The 23,523-nt window shown below is 38.6% G+C and overlaps 3 protein-coding genes across 4 annotated transcripts; 1 reads left to right on the top strand and 2 right to left on the bottom strand.

The window, feature by feature from the left end:
- Positions 1–2,845: 2,845 nt before the first annotated feature.
- Positions 2,846–7,744, top strand: sys1 (SYS1 golgi trafficking protein). 2 transcript variants are annotated; one of them, XM_044178538.1, is made up of 4 exons: positions 2,846–3,009; positions 4,504–4,766; positions 4,858–4,925; positions 5,256–7,744. In XM_044178538.1, exons 2-4 carry the CDS (start codon positions 4,605–4,607, stop codon positions 5,494–5,496), a joined length of 471 nt encoding a protein of 156 aa, XP_044034473.1. In that variant the 5' UTR covers positions 2,846–3,009; positions 4,504–4,604; the 3' UTR covers positions 5,497–7,744. The 2 variants fall into 2 exon arrangements, with proteins under 2 accessions (XP_044034473.1, XP_044034482.1); XM_044178547.1 differs by lacking the exon at positions 2,846–3,009 and adding an exon at positions 3,058–3,169.
- A 435-nt stretch (positions 7,745–8,179) lies between these two features.
- Positions 8,180–14,204, bottom strand: LOC122867583 (neuritin-like). Its single transcript, XM_044178561.1, has 3 exons — positions 13,511–14,204; positions 12,494–12,647; positions 8,180–11,744 (listed from the first exon to the last, which is right to left on the bottom strand). The coding sequence occupies exons 1-3, from the start codon at positions 13,560–13,562 to the stop codon at positions 11,510–11,512; spliced, it is 441 nt and encodes a 146-aa protein (XP_044034496.1). The 5' UTR covers positions 13,563–14,204; the 3' UTR covers positions 8,180–11,509.
- Positions 14,205–14,593: 389 nt separating this feature from the next.
- On the bottom strand, positions 14,594–20,300 carry LOC122867566 (translocon-associated protein subunit alpha-like). The gene is made up of 9 exons (XM_044178526.1): positions 20,118–20,300; positions 18,731–18,852; positions 18,538–18,631; positions 18,171–18,298; positions 17,529–17,663; positions 17,016–17,092; positions 16,003–16,081; positions 15,678–15,771; positions 14,594–15,549 (listed from the first exon to the last, which is right to left on the bottom strand). The coding sequence occupies exons 1-9, from the start codon at positions 20,185–20,187 to the stop codon at positions 15,485–15,487; spliced, it is 864 nt and encodes a 287-aa protein (XP_044034461.1). The 5' UTR covers positions 20,188–20,300; the 3' UTR covers positions 14,594–15,484.
- Positions 20,301–23,523: the final 3,223 nt, after the last annotated feature.

The following is a 23,523-nucleotide window of genomic DNA, read 5'->3' on the forward strand; positions in this document are numbered from 1 at the left end:
CACTATTACTTGCCATTCTGATCCAGTCACAAATCAGATATTATGCCAAAACCACCAATTCGACCACAGTCGAGTCCGTTTCCGAGCCGGGAGACGCCTAGTCTTCATTTCGATCTCCTGTTACAACCATATTTCGCTCCTTATCAGTCTCTTCTGAGTGTGAACCTTCGTCTCGCTGCCTCTGCACAGCAGTCCAACCTTCATATTCCCCGCCACCTACTTCCATTCCTCCTAGATCCCTTCCTGATCCGTCACTTCCCTCTGCCACCTCCTCTCCATTCACAGCCCGTTGTGCCACCGCCCAAGAGACCAACTTTACCCAAGGAATGAGCGTAATGGATGGGAAAAGCATGAGCCACGAAAAGGGGAGGGGTTGACCCCGTTTGCTTTGGATGACGTTGAGTTTACTCACTGTGCCCATAATGTTTTTCAACATTAATCAGATCAGATTTTCTCTCTTTTATTTTAGAACAGCTACATAACTTAGCCAGCACGGTCCCGGTTAGTTTCATCAGCAACCCCTTCTTGCCTAGAAATTATGCTTCCTTCATTTTTCATTACAGAGAACTGTCTTATGGAAAGAGGTATAATAATAATAGGATCAAATCCCTTCCCCTAAGTGTTTTCACAGAAATATAGTGTATATATGGCTATAACATAGCCTATGAGCTTTTTTAAACTACACAAAACTTACTCAATACCTGTATAGATAGACAGACAGACAGACAGACAGACAGACAGATAGATAGATAGACAGATGACTGACTGACTGACTGACTGACTGACTGACTGACTGACTGACTGACTGACTGACTGACTGACTGACGGACTGACTGACTGACTGACTGACTGACTGACTGACTGACTGACTGACTGACTGACTGGCTGACTGACTGACTCGACGACTGACTGACTGACTGACTGACTGGACTGACTGACTGACTGACTGACTGACTGGACTGACTGACTGACTGACTGACTGGACTGACTGACTGACTGACTGACTGACTGACTGACTGACTGACTGACCGACTGACTGACTGACTGACTGACTGACTGACTGACTGACTGACTGACTGACTGACTGACTGACTGACTGACTGACGACTGACGACTGACTGACCCTGACTGACTGACTGACTGACTGACTGACTGACTGACTGACGACTGACTGACTGACTGACGACTGACTGACTGACTGACTGACTGACTGACGACTGACTGACTGACTGACTGACTGACTGACTGACTGACTGACTGACTGACTGACTGACTGACTGACTGATCTGACTGACTGACTGACTGACTGACTGACTGACTGACTGACTGACTGACTGACTGACTGACTGACTGACTGACTGACTGGAGCGACTGACTGACTGACTGACTGACTGACTGACTGACTGACGACTGACTGACTGGACTGACTGACTGACTGATCGACCGACTGACTGACTGACTGACTGACTGACTGACTGACCGACTGACTGACTGACTGACTGACTGACTGACTGACCGACTGACTGACTGATCGACTGACTGACTCGACTGACTGACTGACTGACTGACTGACTGACTGACTGACTGACTGACTGACTGACTGACTGACTGACTGACTGACTGACTGACTGACTGACTGACTGACTGACTGACTGACTGACTGACGATTGATTGATAGATTGATAGATTGATTGAGTGGGGAAATGTGGTGTTAAAGCAGCCAAGTTACAAAAATCACAAAACACAATTATACACACACAAGCACACAAGCTATACAATAAACTGTAACATAAAGTCTGGGAATAAAGTTGGAACTAAAAAAGAGGACCATAATATAACTCTATAATAGCCTACAATTAAGGATTATTTTCGTTATCAATTAATCTGGCAATTGTTTATTTTGTTCTGATTAAGCAATTAGTCTATAAAATGTCAGAAAATAGTGCGAAATGCCATTCAAGTTCCCAGAATTCAAAGTGACGTCTTCATATTGCTTATGTTGTCCGACTAACAATTCAAATCCAGAGAAAAGCAACAAATCCTTTCATTTGAGACGCTAAAAACAGTCAATGTTTGGCTTTTTTTTTGCTTGATAAATTACTTTAATGATTAATCACTAAAAATTGTTGGCAATTAATTTTGTGTTGATCGACAAATTGATGAATCAATAGTTGTTTCAGCAATAAATAATACACTATAAATGAGTAGTGGATGTGGATAATATTGTGAAAAAGAATGCAGTTTATGAAAATATGACAGCATGAGTAAAGTTTAGTAATATATTATTTATTGTCTTTATTTAGCTATTTTAAATCCACAAACATTTTGTTCCCAACCAAATTTCCTAAAGTTTTTGACTGAGAGAAGCTTACTCTCTTAATTATTTTGCTTTTACAAACAATAAAAAGCAACAATTTCTTATTATTGAAATATATTTGAATAAATAAATTATTTACTTTCTCTTATATCTATCTTCATAACTTAAATTTTGTATTATTATTTGACTTTGATTTGATTGATTTATTTGTTTATTTATTACAAAATTATATTTTATATAGGCGATTTGAAACTGCTGTTACAACTTCCGGAAGGTAAAAGGAAAAGGATGTCAAAATAAACGTTGCTCTTGCATAAAAAGAACATGAACGCCATTTACTTGGTTCAAGATAAAAAAAACATCGAGTGTATCGTGCACAGCACTAATGTAGCTATTATATGATAAAGTGCGAGACATTTGCTACCTCGGTCAGTTGTTTATAGAGAACACATTTCGCAGGGAAACCAACAGATTGTCTCAGTAATACATCGAAGGTATTTTACTTTGAAAATAAACTGTTAGCTGTTACGTTTTCTTTCCGGGTCCATCACCGTTACTTCCGTGTTGTTAAGAAAGTTTAGCCAGTCGAGTACAAGGCCCAGTTTGTTAGTTTATTAACAGTATAGTTTTGAAAACAGTAAGCAACCGTATAGTTAATACGGCACCCTGAAGCCTTTCTAATCCATACGCAGGTCTGTATCAGCTGTCTCTGTGTTTTGTTGAAACTGTTCACCCGCTGCTCCTAAAGAAAACAACCATGCTAACATGCTGTAACTTGTTGGTCATCATCCGTGTTGTTGTTACCGTTAGACGAGAAAGAGACTTCAGTGTTGTTAACACCCACGGTTAAATGTCTGTTAACTTGGCTTTTACTTTATATTTGAACTGAATGTCACAGCTGGCTTTGAGTAATTTAGTCATCCGCGAAACAGTGCTACGGCTGTAACGAGTTAACGTTAATGTTAGCTTTTGCTAATCGTTGAGTGTGTGTTTGTGGGCAGCTAGCTGTGTGCTTGGTTAGCCGGCTCTTGACTTTAAATATAAGCATACGTGACACAGCCAAGGCTAGATACACCAGTGGAAGATTTACTCAGTGTGATCATTGAAAGTACCCTTCCCTATAATGTTGTCAGATGCGGCGTTACTGAACTGGCTCGGTATTTCATAGCTTTTTGTGGTAGCTATTGCTGTTATTTCTCTCCCGAGCTAAACCATAAGCAGATATTTTCATACACAGGTTGATGCTTGCATGCTTGTAACTCATGTTCTTGGGTTTATTAATTACAGCTCTTCTGTCTATCTTTATATTAATCTGACATCATATCCTTCTCTTAAACAAGTATAGTAAATAGAGCTTATATGTCGGTTGATAAGTAATTGCAGAACAGAAAGGTCATTTAGAAGCAGTGTCTCCATTACATAGTTTTATCCACCAGAGAACATTGACAAGTCCAGTAGTTGCACTGTGAAATGTCCTGCTCAGTATGTATCTTAGTCACAGTTTAAAATAAAAACTAATATAACAGATCTGTATCAAGATTGTTGTTTATGTTAAAAAAAAAAAAAAGAGGAATATTGGCCGATGTATTGTTATCAGATTTTTTAAACTCCCAAATGGCGTTATCAGTATTGGCCTCAAAAATCCAATATTGGTCTGGCTATAATAGTGAAGTTGCTTCCCACTATTTTAAAATTTTACTTCTTAGCTGCATTCAAAGTTTAAAACTGATATATAAAAGATAAAAATTAACAAGATTGTTTTGATTACATTTCTGGCCAACTGATAATGATTAGTAGTAGTTGACTTTGTGTGTGTGTGTGCGCTTAAACTAATCACATGTTCTTCACACACCAAATACCTCAAGAACAAAATGCTGCACAAAGTGTCACACAATAATTACAAGCTAAAGGTTTTTCAAACACTTTTACCTCATGCAACACCTACATTTGGTGCTCCTTTTGATTTTAGCCTATATTTCCTATTCCATCTGTTAAGATAAGGAGACAACTGTATATAAGGTACTTCACAGCAATGCAGTTGGCTGTATTGTTTCTGCTAGCTATGATCTAATAGCTATGAGAACTGTCCTACTATTTCTGTGTAATAAAGCTGTAGGGCTAAGATTCAAAACTCAAGATGTGAAATATGTTTATGCATTTAATTTAATGCAACTGTTGTGTTTCAGATTTTGGGATCACACACAGGTCACACTGGATGGGCCAGCTGGTAGCAGTCGGGGCCAGCTGTTAACATCCTTTGGGCCTGTGCGTGTAACATCAGTCGACAATGGCTAGTCACTTCCGTAGCTACATCTGGGACCCCGTCCTCATTGTGTCTCAGATTGTGTTGATGCAGTGCATCTACTACAGCTTCTTGGGCCTGTGGTTGGCTGGAGTGGACAGTCTGGTGCACAGTAGTCGGTCACTGGACCAGATCTTCAGCTATGAAGTAAGTTATAAGATCTCTGCCATCTGTGTGACCTATGTTTGTGGAACATTTGTACAATATCAGTATTTGAATCTTTGCTCTGCTTTGGCAGGCCCTTGGCTTTGCAACAGTGCAGGGCAGGCTCTCAATGATGGCATTCATTTTGAACTCTCTTACCTGGTAAGTCGTTTCTTCAATGTTTTCTCTCCAAAGAGATGAGAGCTGTGACACTAAAATGCTATTGTTCAAGTATTTCATGATGTAAACGTTTTAAAGGGCATAATGGATTTAGTCACACCTGCACAACTGAAGGATATCCACCAGTAAGACTAAACACTGTTGAAAAAGATATTTATTCACACAGGATTAAGAAATAAAAATCAATAGATTTGGTACAAGGCAAGACTTGAACATTTACAACTTTGCAGGGGTATCTTTGTATCCACACGAATCTCATTTGAAACATAAATAAGCATGGCTGATAACTTTTCTGTTTCATTGTTCCTGCAGTGCCCTTGGTCTGTGGTTCTTCATCCGTCGAGGGAAACAGTGCCTGGACTTCACAGTCACGGTGCACTTCTTCCATATGATTGGCTGCTGGATCTATAATGCTCATCTTCCAGCCGCCCTGTCCTGGTGGCTCGTCAATGTAGCCTGCATGGCGTTGATGGCTGTAATTGGAGAGTACTTGTGCATGCGGACTGAACTCAGGGCCATTCCAGTCAATAGTGGACCCAAATCTAACCTGTGAATTTTTGTTGACACCACACTGAAAATCTGTGAACGGTTAACCCCAGAGGAAGACGCTCAGAGGAGGTTTTTCACTGCTTGCAAAAGAAATGGAGCATAAACCTCCGCCAGAGTAGATGTTGGATTGTCATCCATCTCCTCTTCAAGTGATGGTGATGAACTGATCTATTTATTCATAGCTGTCAGATAAATGTTGGATAGTATTAACTCTGTAGTATATTAAGATATATGTTTTTAATGCTTGTGAAAGCAGACGTCAGTTTACACCTTTCCCTGAACCTAATGACTATATATATGATTTGTTTTTCTTGGTAATTAATTTTTTTGCATTCATTTTAAGTACATTAGCGTGAGCATACCATTTCCTCATTTTAAGATTTATGATATTTCTTCTTTTTGTTGGGGTATGTACACGTCTTCACACACAGGAAATGACTAATTGAAACTCAGAGCAAATACAAACTGTGTTGAAAAACAGAAGGAGAGCAACAAATGTCAACAATAGACATTTTTCCTCTCTCTTTGTGTTGGTATAATTACAAGCTGGCTGGGTTGGCAAACAAACTTGACCATCATGTCACTGCAATTTAGAGATGCCAATGTGCAAAGTTACCTATCACAGTTTATCAGTTTATGTTACAGCTGCATCTAAAAGTTAAATGTTGGGTAACAAGTTCAGTGTTAAAACAGGTATACTATAGTTTTCGGATATGATAGTCAATCATTATATAAACCCAAATGTAGGAGAGAGGATAAGTATAAAATCAGGCTTATTTTTACCTTTCTGGTTAAAGTTTGCACATTCAGTCTCATAATGCTCGTTTTAGGCCTTCCTTGTCAAGCTTGTACAGCATTTTGCACAGCTAGTGTTGTTTGTTTCCGTCTCTTTGTCATGATGTATTATGCAGACAGGGTGGCCACTTTGGGGACAGTTTGTCAGCTACCAGCTGTGTTCTGACAGCCGGCTGTCTATGTTTCTGAAAATACTATTACTGTTTGTGGGGACGTGATGTGAAAAGTACTGAAATGTGCAGCACTGATGGTTTCTGGAACAATTTCAGCTTTCTTATTCAGCGGTGGCTTTTAAAACCCTATCTAAATTAACTGCTTTCTTTTACTAGAGTATTACAGGTCCTGAAACACATATTCATATATCCTTTTATTCTGCGTGGTGACTGTCAGATCAAACCATTGCAGCTTTGATAGTGTGGACTATGCAGTGTCTTGTTTTGAAATCAGATTTCTAAAGTGTTGTATAAGTACATCATTATGCTGAGGGAGGTATGATATTTAAAAGTTCAATAGTTGGACATTTTGGGAAATACACTTAGTTGCATTCTAGCTGAGAGTTAGATGAGAAGATCAATACCACACTCATATCTGTCCAATAAATATGAAGCTACAGCCAGCAGCCAGTTTGCTTAGCTTAGACTGGAAACTTGGAAAAAGCTAAAACAAAATGTAATGCTACACCTCTTAAGCTCACCAATGAACATTTTATATCTTGTTAGATTAAAACTGAAGTGTAAAAATGACAAGTTGTGGTTTTACAGGGGTTATGTGCCGAACTGTTTCTTGGCCAGGTGCAGTGACTTCCTGGAGTCCTCTTAACACCTGCTGGACACCACAACTTATTTTTTTTAACTCTTCGGTTTTTGTACAAATTAAACCAGAAATAATGTGTTAATTAGTGTGCTGTAGAGGTGCTGGTAGGCATATTTTGTTACCTTTAGACAGAGCCAGGCTAGCTGTTTCCCACTGTTCCCAGTCTTTATGCTAAGCTAACCTGCTGCTGGCGGTAGCTTCCTATTTATTGCGCAGACATGAGAGCGGTATCGACCTTCTCATCTCACTCTGGGCAAGAAAGCGAATAATCCCAAAATGTCAAACCATTACTTTAAGTTATGTTCAGACTCATGACTGCTCTTTCAAAGCCAGTATCACCTACTATTTGATTATTCTAGCAATGGCTGCTCTGCAAGTTTTCATGCAATGCCACCTTTGTATTCTTTAACGTAAACTTTAGTTTTTATAATGTATTTAAATACAGAGAACTCGAGAGATGGACCTACTCGTGTAATTCAGTTCTCTGACTTGTTTCTAGAGCAGAAACATCACAGACAAGGTGTACATATTTTTTCCTCCTCTCTGAAGATTTAAATATAAGGTGTTGGCACCAGCATCAAGGAATTATGGTACAATGCAAGTACTTTTGTGCATATGCTGTTTAATAAAACACTACCAATTCATATAGTTTGTAAAAAAGTGTGAATCTCAGTCAGGAAACTGTAGGTGAAGAAAATAATTGGCCATTGTGTTTCAGACGTCAGAGATAGGTCTTCTAATGAGGGGCACACCACAAGCATGGCTTTGGATCTCTGAAAGTCTTCCACCCCAGGCCCTGATACCTCATTTTCTTCCACCTCTGCCTCTCCTGGAAGTGTCCAGGTGGAAAGAAGCAGATGGGAGAGCGCTAACGAGTTGAAAGATGCTGGTTGTGATCCTCATTACCGACACTTTGCTTCAGGGAGGGCTAAAAACAGAAACTCTGTAGTAAATGAGTCGTACAGCAGAGGACTCACTGCATCAATTAAATGCTCCACTATTTTACCACATTGTGTTTGTAGATCTTTGCTATCCATTGTTTTGCTAAAGGTGATGCGCGCACACACACACACATACTGTATGTTTTAAACATGGTGCTTTATTATTACAAACACATTACTTTGCCATATATTGCTTTATACAGTCTTGTAAATAGTCTGCTTTTGTATCAGTAAACTAAGAAAAAAAAACACATTGATACTGAACTTGTTTTTACATTCAGAAGTTCCTTCCATGTTTAAACTGTCATTAGGGTTAATTTCTTGTGGTATAATGCTTATTTATGATAACACAATCATTTTCATGCTTTCTTCCATCAGCACATGAAGGGATAAGAGTCCTCTCTTAAGAAGTGACCATATATATTGCTCATGCTTTGAGGACATCACAACTGTTTTTATATTCTCACCACCAGACACACAATGGATGACATAATGCTACCACTCGTGAAACATGAAATAAATAGAAACCACTAGAACAAACATGCTAATGGGGGTAAGGCAGGTGGAGGCGGGTGGGTTAATGAATCTGCATAAAAAGGATGCTGATACACTGAGGAGCTAGCCTAACTTCATGCACAGATCAATACCACTGCACACTTTGTCCAAGGTACAATCAACAATTCATTATTCTGAAGCACTGTCACTAAAATGATCATGCATTTGTGATAAATGAGATGACGAAAAATATTCAGGACCACAGAAATCATCCATATTTTGCTAATGACTGTTGGGACCATTGGTATTAAAGGAAATGCAAATGGTGACAGCTTTGGAAAAACAAACACAACAAATTGATGCTATTGCTCATTAATTTTTACTTTGCTCTGAATCTAGGTGACTATTGCAGTAACAGTAAAAACATCAGATCTTTTGTAAAGGAAATTTAACCTAAGTACTAATTTCATAGTGATTAAAAGACCATTACAATCAGTGATATTGCACATGGTTTATTGGCTAAATGAAGGAATGATACAAACTGTAGCACCCGTTAGCTTATTTCTTTCGATGAGATTCACCTCGTCGTTCTTGGCTGCCTCTGAAGCTGAACGTTTGTGGATTTTGTGCAAAATCAAGCCAAAGTTTCTCAAAATCAGATTGATTAAAAGCGTGAAACAGATAAATGGAGCAGCACAGTTTGGAATCTGTTGTTTGACATCATAATTATGCAATGCGTTAATTGGTCGATCGTTGATTGAAATACTGTTGACACAAAAGCAATTGTATGGATATTTTACAAAAATAAGCCATTGTTTCGTATTACAGCAGCTATTAGTTTTGCTATTGCATCTAATTTGACTTTGAAATTAATTATAGGTGTGAAAAAAATATGATGATATGATAAAATATGATTATTTGGGGAATTTTCATTAGATGTCTGACTGCATTATTATACAGATTCTTCTTTGAAAATCTGATCTCTGTAATAGAGTAGACCCCTGTGTAGTCTATCTGCATTCTGTGTGACGTACTGTGTCTATTCAGTATTTACTACTACTACTTTAAAGTAACGTTTTAGTAATATCGTGTTTATTGCAAGTGAGAATTTTCACACAAGGTGGAAACACTGAACATTCACACTTCAGATTTTCTTACATTAACAGGTCAGAAGTTTGATTCAAACATAAGACTGAACCAAAGCGTGGGGCGAGGCTCTGAGAGAGCGAGAGAGGAGCTAGAGAGGTGAACGTGATGCCGTGTCATATGTCTGTTTTTGGTGTCTTTATAGCAGCCGTGCAACATCAGCCACAGTGGGCCGAAGTTTTTTGGGGGAAAGGGGATGAAAGGTTTTATACAAGTGGCTTGATTGTCACGTACACAAACATTTACAACACTCTGAAACAGATTAAAGGGGCATTTCACCTTTAGTACATCTGAATGTTGTTTAGAAGCTAGCTTTGGTGTAAGTAAGTCTCTCAGATTTAATGTCTGGTTTGGTCTTACGGTTTGGTCCTTTCACTGATCAATAAGTTAACAACATATTCAAACAGTTTTGTAATGACAGAGCTAAGATTTTCTAAGATGTTGCTGTTATTTTTGGTGAAGTGCTCATTTAAATGTTTTCTTGTAACGTATAATTGTATACTTTGATTTTCTGTTGTGAATCTATTCTGTACACACATCTATTGCATGTCTGTCTGTCCTGGAGAGGGATTGCTCCTCTGTTGCTCTTCCTGAGGTTTTGGGGGGGTTTTTCTCATTCGAATCGAGGGTCTAAGGAAAGAGGGTGTTGTATACTGTACAGATTGTAAAGCCCCTTTGTGATTTGTGATAGTGGGCTGTATAAATAAAATTAACTTGACTTGACTTGACATAACATGATAGCTAATAACATCATGATGGCTTGGCTGTATTTATACAAACTCACTGGTGATTACAATTGGTGTTTTAGTGTCTAACATATGCTATAGCTCTTAACTAAAGGAGTAATTCAACTTTTTTAGAAATATGCTTATTCTCTTTCTTGCCGAGAAGTAGATAATCGATACCACTCTCGTGCCTATACACTAAATGTAAAGCTACAGCCAGGAGTCAGTTAACCAAGACAAGGAAACAGTGGGAAAAAGCTAGCCTAGCTCTGTCAGAAATAACAAAATCCACCTACTAGCACCTCTAAGGCTCACTTTAGATTAACATTTTATATCTCATTTGTTAAATCAGTATAAAAGTGTGAAAACAAAAAGTTGTGGTTTTACAGGGAGCTATGTGCTGAACTATTTCTTGGCCGGGGGCAGCCGTAGCAGCCATGTGCAAAGCTAAGCCATGTCTTTATATTTAGCATACAGAAATGAGACTGGTATAGATCTTCTCAGCTAACTCCCAAAATGTTGAACTATTTCTTTAACTACCACGATAAAACCATACAATACATGGTAAAGGGAGTAGACACAAAAACATTAACACCTTGCTGTCTTATATTGAAAACAAGTACAGCTCTAAAATGCTTTAAAAATGACGTTGAAGTTGAATCCACAAAAATGGAACGCGATAATGTTCATAAATATAATATTCATCGCATGGCTCTTGTATTGGATTGCAGTAGATTGTACAGATGTTCATGATATTGTGTCCACTCCTTGTATAATGGTAACCCAGAGCCACAGGTGTCTGACTGTAGACTGATCAACATTGTATCTGAAATCTGGACTGATAAGCTGGCAGAAATGTAATTTTCTCTACTACTCTATCGGTTTCTAGACATAAGGGAGGATCAAGCTGAAGTATTTGAGAAGATTTCAAACATTATTCATCACAGCAAATAATGATTGGCTTGGCGCAGACCTCCATGTCTCTGTGTCAGAATAATCCTTATTAAAACATTTGTCCCTCTTAAATCCTTGGCTTTAAGTTTGAACTCAGGAGGACTGAACCCCCGGGGAATTCAAGGCCCCTCCTTACCCCCACCCCAATCTATACAGAGGACCAGTCGGGCCCAGTCACGATCAGCATGCCTATCAATGGCAGGGTAAGGGCAGCAAGAGGTGAACTTATGGTGGGAGAGGAGCTGGGGCTGCACAGGTCGAACAGGCTTCCCTGGAAGCGCATCTTCCTGGAGTCCTGCCTCAGAGTCTCCCAGATGGAGCTGACTTCCTCCTGACAGTCGGACAGTGCTGTGAGGGCACATGTGTGGAAAGCTTCCCAGTGGCTGTGGCAAACAAAGGATCATCAGATCAACGCTGGCGTCTGCCATTACACTCAGAGTTCATCCCGGCCACAGCATGCAGACGTGCACTGGCTGTTGTGGATTAATTTGCTTGCCAATAATCTATCACTCAGATGGCTACGTTGGCTTCAAGTAAGTCAAACTGAGCTTTAATTACCATGGCAACTGCATCAGAGAGTGAAACAATATCACAGATGATATTGCAAGTGGGAAATTTTCAGCAGAAGGCCTATGTGTAAATCTTTGTCTTCAATATCCTGTGCTGGGGTTGTAGAGTGTATGCAGTAACAATGACAAAAACCGTCCCTGGAATTTCATTACTGCTGCAGCAAAGTCATAAATTATTTAGTACAATGGCTCAGTGTCTCAGCACCATTCATTTCTCTATTCTCCCTCTGAGATTATGGCATCTGCTCTTTTTCTCTCCAGTATTTTGTCATGAGATGCATACTTCATACTGTATCTGCCTGCATTATTTCACCCAATCGTGCACTTTTTCATACAAATTGAACTGAAATACAATTTTGTGCACAGTGCCGCAGACACTAAAGGTTTTTTCCCCAACCCATAACAGCTGGTTTGTCTTTCAGCGCTTGCCTTCTCTGGTTAAAAGTGCCTTAATAAGTAGTGTTTGGTTCAAGTAAAAACAGACTCTATTGGAGACGTCCCGTGTGCACAAAAGGATGCTGCATACTGCTCACACACTCTCTCACCGATAAAGTTATTCTCACCTGCACACGGCCGCCACTCCCCTCTCACTGGTCACGTTCTCCTGATAGTTGTCCATGCTCTCTCCCAGCTCCAGGACACAATCAGAAAAGTCCTTATAAATGTTCTCACACTTCACATCTGCAGAGTCTCCTGACACCGTCAGGGAGAGGATTACTGCAAAAGAGGGGACACAGTTGACAGCTCATTTGACTTTATATACCTGTGACGTTTGGCCATTCCTAAACTATTTTTTTTTAAATGGACAAAGTTTGAAAGATGAACCAGCAGCACCAGTATGTCCCTGAAAAACAGACAAGCAAACTTATTCTAATTTATTTAGGGAAATAGTTTCAATCTGGTTCCTCTTTCTCTACCTCATCTTCAAACACTCATGCAACTTTTTCACCAAAAACATTTTATTCAATTTTTTGTTTGATTTTGCTGTTTCATAAATACATGTAATTGGCAAATATGTTTAACACTCCAGTTAATCTGTCAATTTAAAGACTTTGCAATCCTGTCATCTGAACTTCACTTTAGACAGATGTCAGTGGGCGTTGAAGCAGATGTCACCACAGACCACTGCAGCCCATACATTCCTTCAACATGGGGTGCAATGCTCTGTTCAGACCTACTGTATTCGCAATTTAAATGCTGAAACATGTCAATAATACAACATGCTGCAAGAGGACAATGCAAAATAAGCACTATTAAAGCACTAAATATCAATAAAAGTGGCATTTAAGAAAAAAATAGCCTAAATCAATTTGTGGTGTTTTATTTCTGAATGTCCAAAAGCTTGCACACTATCACCTAAGTATAGACACCCAGCATCTATCGTCGATGGGTGTACTACAAGCTGTTGGCCACGGCACAGGTCTCCTAACCATCATGCAACACTGAGATAAATAAAGATCATAGCAGTGACATCTCGGATGCAGGAAGATAAAATAAGATGTAAGGCAGTTTTCTCTGTCAAACCACCCAAAGTGGCTCGCAGCCTAAATAAACCCACGGAGGAGTTTGAGACATCTTACCCAAGGCAAACGCAAGAATCCCTCCGATCTTCATCGACATGAAAAATCCCATATCATCCCATTTCAAGCCAAGCGGAGGGCGCGGGATGCTGCCGAGGCACTCATGAATCGCAATAAAAAAAGCGGCGCTGAGTCACACGGAGCAGGTTAGCTACCCATTTTTAAAGTGTGTCGGTGTGTATCAGTGATTAAGCGGCGATAAACACTTGGTGGGTGTGTATGTACAGTCTTTCCCTGCTCCGGCCGACTGCTGACGTTACCTGCCCCCCGGCGCGTGCTGAGCTCATCTTCCCCCCTCAGCACCGGACAGCGCTCACCTCCCCTAGGAGGAACCACCGCGCAACCCTCATGCAACACTCACACAACACAGGCAGGACTCTCAGGCTGTCTTTATGACTTTATCGTACTTTATAGATGCTAATCCCTAATGTTACCTCGACGTAGGAGCTCCATTCTGTTCTTACAGTACAGTAGAAATATGCGGTTACACTTGGATGATCGCCCTGCTGCTACTCCATGTGGTTTCATTTAAATCTGATCCTGTCCTGTCCACATCACAGAGCCAATATTGGGTGCACAAGAAAACTTGTCTCAATCCTATTTAAACATGTTTACCGCTGTTTTTTTTTTTGTTTGTTTGTTTTTACATTTCCCTAATCATTTCCTGGGAAGAACAATGTAATTTGGTAGTAATTATAGGGGCAAATAGAGACAAGTTCTGAGACTGTTATTTTAATTAAGTTCTTTGGTTATGTTGAGTGTAAAAGTATAGAAGCCCACATCATTATCTTATCGGCATGAGGAAAATAGAGATTGGATAAATGACTAAATGTGTGCAAAGACTCAAAAAAAAAGGAAAAAGCAAGGAGCTGAAAAATAAATGGAGGAAGAGAAAAATGAATAGGATAAATAGGATATATGTTATTTCCTTGAGTGACACCATCCACTGTTGTCATTTTACTGAAACTGTACTGTTGATTGCAAAAACATGATTGCATGAACCACAAACTGTTATACTGTTGTCGTCTGCACTCTGATAATTAGAAAATTGTTTCCAAGAGAGCAACTAAGAGACAAAACACACTTTGTTCACCCTTTTATTGTTTTTAAAAACATTTTTCCCCCCACAAGTTATGGCATGCAATCTTAAAGATTGCTGGCACCTAGTAAAGCGTTGCTCCACTGAGCCTCTTACAACAGTCAGGTGAAAAACAAACAGGTAAATTTACCCTTTGTGTTTGTTGTAATTGCAGTTGCCATTGCCCCCACTGAAAAATTTAATTTTAACTTTTAAAAACTTCAGGCCACATGTAATCGGATGTTAAAAGCAGAGGGGTATCAGGGCGAAACCTTTTAATAAATTGCATGTATTTTTTCTTGACATTAAGTCTTTGCAGGGCACCACAAATACAGCACAGATAAGACACAGTGGTGTTTACATGATGGAGAAGAGGGGGATTCATCTAATTCAACAGATGAAATAGGAATGGTTTGAAGTTATAAAATCCATTTGATCCTAATAATGTTGATAACAAATCTCCAAATAAAAATGGCATTAAACTCCAATGCAATCATGGTGACTTTACAGCATTGATACGGGCAGAAAGTTGATGTATTCAGCTTTCTTTTGGGGGGCAGTTTGTACCACATTCCCTTCGTTTTTCCATAAAAATGTTCATGACTTTTTGGTTTATCCTTAATCACCTTTCACATACTGATAAAAAAAGAACTGTAGTTCAGTCCTGTTAGTGTCTACTGGTCATGCTCTGATCAGAGCAGTAGAGTTCAGGATACCAGCAGAGCAGCAGGCTGAGAGGCTGAGATCCATACAAACATCTTAAAACACATTGCTCAGGATGGAAATTGGATTCCAGGAATGTTGGTCCATTGTAAAAGGCAATCAAGTTACTGTGGCGAGGAAATGAGCTTTGAAAGCGTGATGTACAGTATGATGATGGATGGAAACGGACAGCTTTATTGATCTGCTCCAACTGCCCTATTGGTTCGTTTCCGTGGAGATGTTTTAGGGGAAGCCTTGTCTGTAAGACAGGATGTAAAGATCAGATATTTGTGATGCTTCATTTTCATGGAGAGTAACAGTAATATGAGCAAAATATCACCTCTCAAACAACTTTTTAGTTTGTTATTACTATAGAAATGAACATACTCATGACATTGAGAGTCTCCTGAGGAATCCAGCTGATGTCCACATCATTCATCCCACTGGTGCCCTTCTCTATTTTCACTGACATTCTCTTTCTCTGCAAAACACAGGTTGAAAGACAATGTGTCTAATTTTTAAACCATGTTATGCTTGAGCCTGCTTCAATTTCAGTTTATCCCCGTTTAAGGGAACAATTTTACAGGGAGGAGGATGGCTGACACCCCTGTTCCATTTGCTGCTGTTGACTTAACACACAAACACATTTTATTATATTTGCATTAATAAATAATAACTAATTAATAACAGCTGATAGAAGACAAACACATACCGTCCTCGTCTCCAGGACCTGGTACATCCCAAAGAGCATCAGGACCACCAGTCCAACCAGGAAGATGTACATGAACATTCTGCAGAAAAAAAACAAAATAGTTTCTTTAATCAGTAAACAGAAATCACTAGGAGTCCCACAGTTACTCGGCATTTTTGCATACCATACTCCATGGGTGGCGCATGGCTACTGGATGACCGAAGACACAATTTAGATCTTGACTGAAATGCATTTTACTTCACTTACACACCCATCACAATGCATGGTCACTATTTCTAGCCATCTATGTTCCAAATGCTTTTTTACAATGCATTTAATTTAAATATCTGTAGCAACCAAGCTAGTTGAAGACGGCGGTGTGAAAACATCTCTATGACCTCAAAGTTTACTTACTAAATGTATGCAAGTTATATTGAGCATCAAAAATAGCACGATTCAAGCAAATAGCTCCCTTCATCAGCAACTGCAAGTGCAAACTTTTAGCATAAAGACTAGTCTAACAAAATTTGCCCCTTTGTGCTCTAAAGTGACCTGTAACTGCAACATTTTTGGATCTGTTTTGAGATTTTAGGATGGAAAACACTTTCTTTTGCTTGACTAATTTGCTGGTGACAGTTTCTGTATCTTGCACCAGCAGCACAATTCTGACAACTAATCTCTTTGTGCCAATTTCACACCTCCTTTTACAGGTTCTTACATGTGCTGCAATTGTCTGGGAAAGCTGGTATTATGAAGCCTTACAGAGCTGGATGTAGTCATAAGGGACATGGCAAATAAGTAAGCAAAATAATTAGATTTACACATTATTTACATAAAACTGAGATGCAGAAATGGGTTTAATACTGTACGTCCACCGACTGCCTTCTCTGATTTACTCATTTTGGTGCTATACTATAGCTTGCGGTCTTCCTTCCATTTTTTTGCAGTGAAATAATATAAGAGCAACAGCTTTATCTATGTTTTCATTCGCAGGTATGTACGTGATAGGGTAGAACAGAAGAAGAAAGCCTCACGTTTCTCCGTCCAGGCCCTCTTCTCGCTCAGTGATGGTGACAGTCTGGTTGTAAATGGCAGTCTGGAACACGCTGCCCTGAAGAAACATTTAAAAAAAATAAATTAAAAAATTGTAAACACAATGTCTTGAACTTTCAAGAACTTTCTTGGAAGTTTTTAGAGCTGCTCTTTAAAAATCATAATGTCAGTACGACTCAGCATTTATCACATCATTCATTAGTAGCATGGAAACAACAGTCAGGAGAAAATAATGACAGTAAGGAGCCACCAGTAGTCCCAATTATACAAAAACGGAAGATATGCAGCCTTTATATGAATATAAAGACAAACTGCTTTGCTGACAATGGCTTCTTTGGGAATTCATTTTCATGAATCATCAAAATTTGAGGTGGGCTGTGAAAAGTATCTTGACACTCACCGTCTAACGTAAACACACTACATCTTTTCTCTAAAAAGTCAACCTGAACAGACCTCAAGCACCAACCACCACAAATAATGAAAAACTTTTTTACCTCAGCGTCAAGATAGTTGAGAAGGATAACAAGACCGAATGGACGACCTGCCATGGGCTGAGCTGGGATGAAGGAGTACTCGAAGGAGGCCTGAGCCTGGGGCTGCACTACAGTGTTCAGAGGCAGAGCTGTGAACTACACAAAACATACACCATTAAAACATGGAGCTACGACATGGCAAACTGTTTTTAGTAGTATTTATTTAAGTGGCAGGACAGACAGCAAAACTTGGTCCTATCTCGTTCTTCTGCAACACAAACATACACGTACAGTAGATACATACATAAATACAATGGGGTTTTTTGTCTTGGGTCTACTAAAAGTAAAAAACAAAATACTAGAAATCCAATGTGTGCAATTGCAACACATTTAAATTTACTTGGACTTAATGGTTTTAAATGTACCACATGTGAATATTTTATAAACCTCTATATCATTCAGAATTATATTTTAACATACTATCACACAATCACATCCCAGAAACATTTTCTTTGCTTTGAGACACGTACAGTAGGTACAGAGTACTTTTTAATCATCTCAAAGTTAAAACAAATGATTGCATTTTTGAATTATTGTGCAATGTATCCAACTCCAGACAAAGCCAAAAAGGTGGAGCGATGTTTGATTTCAGATGCAACTTACATTCTGAATGTAAAACTGGAAGTCTTGGGGGTAGCGGAAGGAGGCCTCCAATGACTGAACGGTGAAATCCTGACTTCCCTTGTTGGTGAAACCCACCAGGAACCTCACAATTTCATTGGCAGGAAACTCTAAATATAATATGAATACAAATAAAGGAGAATTTAAAAACATTAGTACAAATAAAGTATGAGTTATAAGATGTACTAACAAAGCCACAGAATTAACTGATATGTCGCCCCATAAAACAAAAGCAGTTTAGGACGATGACTTCACTCAGTGCTTCCATTTTCTACACATTCTTTTCTGTTTAATTTGCTGTAAAAGCTTGCTGAATGAAAACCTGATAAAAAAAAAGAGCCAAACCAACCTTCTCCTGTCATGAAGATGATGGTTGTGTCTGCATCAGGGTGAGACGATAACAGTTTATCAGCTGCTTCGTCAGAGTCTTCTTCGTCTCCTTCCTGAGGACGAACGGAGCATGACATTGTTACTCGATCCCCTGCGTGTAAAACTATGGTTTGCTATACTGCCGTGTGATTAAAAACAACAAACATACGTACCGATGGTTGTATCTGATCCTCCTCAACAAGCACCTCTTCTTCATCATCATCATCATCATCTTCCTCCTCATCTACTGCAGCATCTGGGTCCTCAGCAGAGTCGGAGTCTGCAGAGACGTGGCCTGCGTGGGTCAGAAGTGATGATATGAGTGATGGTTGCATGTTTCCCCATGAGAGGATGGGTGAAACAATGATGATATTGCATTAAGATTTAAAAGATCAGGATTTTGGTTATTGTCACAACATAGTACTGATGAATTGTGTTTTCACAGTGTATTTCCTCAGCTAGCAATCTTTTGACAGTTTTCAATGAGTGAAATGGACAATGAATGTCTATATTTGGTCATCATATCCACATTACTGATGTTTTTATTTCGCATGACCTTTTATGTGTGTCTATATCTGTCATCCCTAAAATATCACTGCAATTTAACAATATATAGGTCAATATCAAGGTCAAAAATATTGCTGGAGTTTGTCAATATCACCCAGCCATAACTGGTTATTTGTGGAGAAGAAAACCCAGTGTAGCTGTGGAAAAAAAACAAACGTGTGTGAAAACAATATGATTTGCTCTTCTGAAAAAAATGACAATGTAAAGTCTTCTGTTGGCAAGAAAAAGGAGAATTGGAATACTACACAGCAGTAAGACAATGTATGTTTCAGCAAATACAAAAACATGTAAAAACTAAATGAATGTGTTTTAAAGTGATGTTTTATCTGGATTTACCTGGTAATAGCGTTCACAATAATTTAAATCGGGGTTTTTTGTTGGGTTTTTTTGTACACATTGTAACTGCTGATACATTTTCATTGTTGCCAGGTATTTCCCTGTCTGCAGACAAACTGGCCACTTTGTTGCCCGTTTAAAATGAACCACAGCAGAACAACAAAAGACCCCATTTTCATGTATGTCAGCAGGAAAAATAGCGCGAGAGAAACCTACAGACACACACAGAAGTTCCCATCTTATCTATGGTGACGTGTCCCAGCAGCCGTTAACTGTGGCTGCATCCACAGCGACTTATCTTGAGACTAAAATCACCTCTAAAGCTAAAAAAAAGTGATACTTAACTTTACATTTAATGGTCGAGGTTATTCTTTTATACTTCAACGGCAGCAGCTGGTAGACGACGATCATTTTTCATTCATTTCAGAGTAAAAGACATGAGCTACAACTCTCTTATTACTGAAAATAAAACAATGGATAATACATCCATATATGCAGCTTGGCAAAGCGGTGGTGAAGACATAAAGCTACGTGTGTAAAGCTATGTGACTGTGCCACGTCAATGTGTTAGGCTGTCTAATAACTTTTTAACTGTTGCCGGAGTGAGCCGACGACATGAACCGCTTGCTTCACGCGCAGGAGAAACAAAATACTTACCGATGGATATTAACCCACAAGGGAAGGCCAGCAAGAAAAGCAGCAGCAATTTTGAGCCGAAATTGAACATTTTGTCAGAGTTGGAGGCTGAAGTTAGTAACACTTCAGCGTTCAGGAGAGGAGAGGACAGCAGCGGAGCAGGGGGCGGGATAAGAGGGCGTTAGACCCGCCTGTTGGGTCTGTCTGGAGGAGATCTGGGAGGTCGGACTGTCTTTTAAAGCCCCAGTGGATTTAGGTTGACACGCGGAGGAAGTTAGCTGTTTGCAGAAAACGCGTGACAACTCGATCACATTTTTACTTTCAAACAGTATTGTGCGAATTTAAAAATTCAAAACATGGCTGCTTATCCGGTCCGTCTCGGTTAACCTACTCGTTCGTAGACTCAGTCCTTATTAAAGGATAATGAAAGTTGAGATATTTAACATTTGCACATTCTGCCTTCTTTGCACGGCGGTGAAGTATTCAGATCCTTTACTTAATTAAAAGTACTCATTCTGCAGAAAAATGTTCCCTGTCAGTGTTTTACGATATCTGATGTGTCTGGATCAATATCACTGCTGCATTCATGTGTATGTTGCACTGTACTGCTGTAGATGTTTAAGGCTGAGCTCATTTTAACTACTTTATATAGTGTTGGGTCGTTTAATCTACAGCAAAGCATCGTATTCTATAAGATCATCATGTGTTTGTAGCGTCGCTGTCCTGTGAGAACCACGTATCTCTAAAAAGTAAACTTTTCATGAGCTCAGAAAAACAAAACAGCCCCGTTTTCAGCTTTGTGCATTTTCCAGCTAATCCATAAAGGAAGACTTAATCCTTCAGTTTATGAGAAACATTCAAAATCACCAAATTTGGAGATACGTGGATGTACGTTTTCACTGGACAGGAAGGGTACAAAAAATTGAAGCTGTCAGACAAAGGTAGTGGAGTAAAAAGAACAATATCTGCCTCTCAAGTAAAGTACCTCAAAATTGTACTTAAGTACAGCACTTGAGTATATGTACTTAGTTGCATTCCACCACTGCTTTTGCACACTGTTTACAGTGGGATTCTCCATTTGTCAGTGCAATAATATATTGAAATTTAATTTAACAGCCATTTTAGGTTACCATAGTTTTAGTAAGGGTAGGGCTGTAGTACAGCACATTTATAGGCCTTCACTGTATTTATGCATTCTCTGAATTAAACAAAAGCTGCCCTTCTATGTAGCAAATTATGTTTTTGTTGTCTTTATTTTTCACAGTTCATATTGTTGTCTTTTTCAGTCTTGTGATACTTGTCACTTTACAACAAGTGGTGTTGTGTGTGATAAATAGAAATCCTTGAATCCTTGAGTACTTCCATTTTAGGCTACTTATACTTCTACTAAAATACATTTCAGACTCAAATATTTTACAATATTGTATTTACTTGCAGATTAAGATTTTACATACAAAGTACTTTAACAATGATGCACTGCTGTAGTATAAACTACCCAACAGTATGTAAAGTAGTTACAATCAGCTCTCTGTTGACCAGCTACAGAAAATGAAAATGCTTTTTAAATGTTAGTGCATCAATAATATAATGAAATACTATGATATACACAGGGTTTACTCTGCTGCATAATTAGTACTTTTACTGTTAATATATGCATTTTGCTGATAGTACTTCCATACTTTTACTTAAGTAAAATTCTGAATACAGGACTTGATCACTATAACATTCATGTAGAAATATGATCAATATGTGCAGTTTAAAAAAATATAAGGTTTATGTGAACATTTCTATTTTTAGGCGTAAAAATGTATTATTTATATGTATTTTATCATTATTGTCTATTCATTCTATTTTATTTTATTAATATTTTACTTTTTATTATTGTTTTTTATTATCATAACTATACATCTTTTATTGTTGTCTTATTCATTTAACATTTTGTTTTTGATTGTTTTGGTGCGCATTAGTCTCTAAATCCATTTTTAAAATCCTATATTTTGTCAATCTCTTGTAAAGTGCTTTGAATTGCATTTAATTTGTCTGAAAGGTACTATATAAATAGTGTGACTGGTTGATTGATTCAACCCCCTGCCTCTCTGATCATTCTCTGCCACATATGCATCTCAAGTCAAGTCTTTGTAGAGGTCATCAGATGAAGGTAATCCAGAGTCCAGAGTCTAGAAAACAAATTGGGTTTATCCTCAAATGTTGAGAGGACTCAGTCAGTACAGAAATCAAAGAGATTTGATGGATTTAGAGATGCCAAACACGTGGCTGCACCAACAGATGGTCAGAAACCTGGATAATATTAGAATCAGGTGTGCAGAGAGCTGAATAACCAGGTTTAACTGTAGTCCATGTAAACATTATATCCCAAATATGATCAAAACCAGGACAAGACTTAAAGGAGCAGTGTGTAGGATTTAGTGACATCTAGTGGTGAAATTGCAGTTTGCAACCATTTGAATACCGCTCGCCTCACCCTCCCCTACCATTCGTGTAGGGGAAACTATGGTGGCAGCGAAACTCATGAAAAACGCGAAAGGCCCTATCTAGAGCCAGTGTTTGGTTTGCTCGTTCTGGGGTACTGTAAAAACATGGCGGTGCAACATGGCGACCTCCATGGAAGGGGACCCGCTCCCTCTGCAGATATAAACAGCTAATTCTAAGGTAATGAAAACGCAACGATTCTTATTTTCAGGTGATTATACACTAATGAAAACATACTTATAAATATTATATTCCATTTCTGCCAATAGCTCCTCCTAAATGTTACACACTGGACCTTTAAAACCAGGATCCTAGTTTGCACCTCCTATAAGAACTCATATAATTAAGATCTCAAAGTGTGTTTTGTCAGGCTGCAGCACAGGTTTAGCAGGTCCTCCTATAGAGAGAGAGTTTTGCTTCTGCTTAACGAGATCACCATGATAAAAGTAAAATAAATCAACACTATCTCGCCCCTGAAGGTGAAGACGTGTACACTTTATAGGTATATAAAAAGATCTGTGGCTATAACAGCAAATGTGTTATTGCATTTGGCTCATGAGGTTATGCATCATTTTATTTGACATAAGAATATATCCTGTTTCCTTGAATTTTGATGGTTGAAATGGAATTTACCTTTCGATTTTCTTTAAAAGGGAAATATTTTAATATTGAAACATGACAAAATAATGAATATTAAGTAGATACTGGCAAATATAAATATGTTAAATGTGACTTTTTTATATTCTCAAAGATACTTAAAGGAATTTTTACGATAATTTCATTGAAAATTGGTTGTTTTATCGTAAATAAAGCAAAACTGTTTTCTGTGCCAATATTCCTTAATATTGTTAAAAGAGGTTCTCGCCGCTTCCTTCCTTGATGTTATTCTCAGTCTAAAAGAAGTTTGTGGTTTTCTGCAAAAGCACACATCCTGTAA

This window comes from Siniperca chuatsi, linkage group LG2 (genome assembly GCF_020085105.1).
Source record: "Siniperca chuatsi isolate FFG_IHB_CAS linkage group LG2, ASM2008510v1, whole genome shotgun sequence".
Lineage (NCBI taxonomy): Eukaryota > Metazoa > Chordata > Actinopteri > Centrarchiformes > Sinipercidae > Siniperca > Siniperca chuatsi.

Coding starts and splice junctions, on each gene's coding strand:
- sys1 (XM_044178538.1), top strand. CDS start 4,605: ATGGCTAGTCACTTCCGTAGCTACATCTGGGACCCCGTCCTCATTGTG. Junction 4,767..4,857: donor ACCAGATCTTCAGCTATGAA/GTAAGTTATAAG, acceptor CTGCTTTGGCAG/GCCCTTGGCTTTGCAACAGT. Junction 4,926..5,255: donor ATTTTGAACTCTCTTACCTG/GTAAGTCGTTTC, acceptor TTGTTCCTGCAG/TGCCCTTGGTCTGTGGTTCT.
- LOC122867583 (XM_044178561.1), bottom strand. CDS start 13,562: ATGGGATTTTTCATGTCGATGAAGATCGGAGGGATTCTTGCGTTTGCC. Junction 12,648..13,510: donor GATTCTTGCGTTTGCCTTGG/GTAAGATGTCTC, acceptor CCTCTTTTGCAG/TAATCCTCTCCCTGACGGTG. Junction 11,745..12,493: donor GGAGTGGCGGCCGTGTGCAG/GTGAGAATAACT, acceptor TGTTTGCCACAG/CCACTGGGAAGCTTTCCACA.
- LOC122867566 (XM_044178526.1), bottom strand. CDS start 20,187: ATGTTCAATTTCGGCTCAAAATTGCTGCTGCTTTTCTTGCTGGCCTTC. Junction 16,082..17,015: donor GAGGGCCTGGACGGAGAAAC/GTGAGGCTTTCT, acceptor TTTTTTCTGCAG/AATGTTCATGTACATCTTCC. Junction 15,772..16,002: donor AGGTCCTGGAGACGAGGACG/GTATGTGTTTGT, acceptor TGTGTTTTGCAG/AGAAAGAGAATGTCAGTGAA.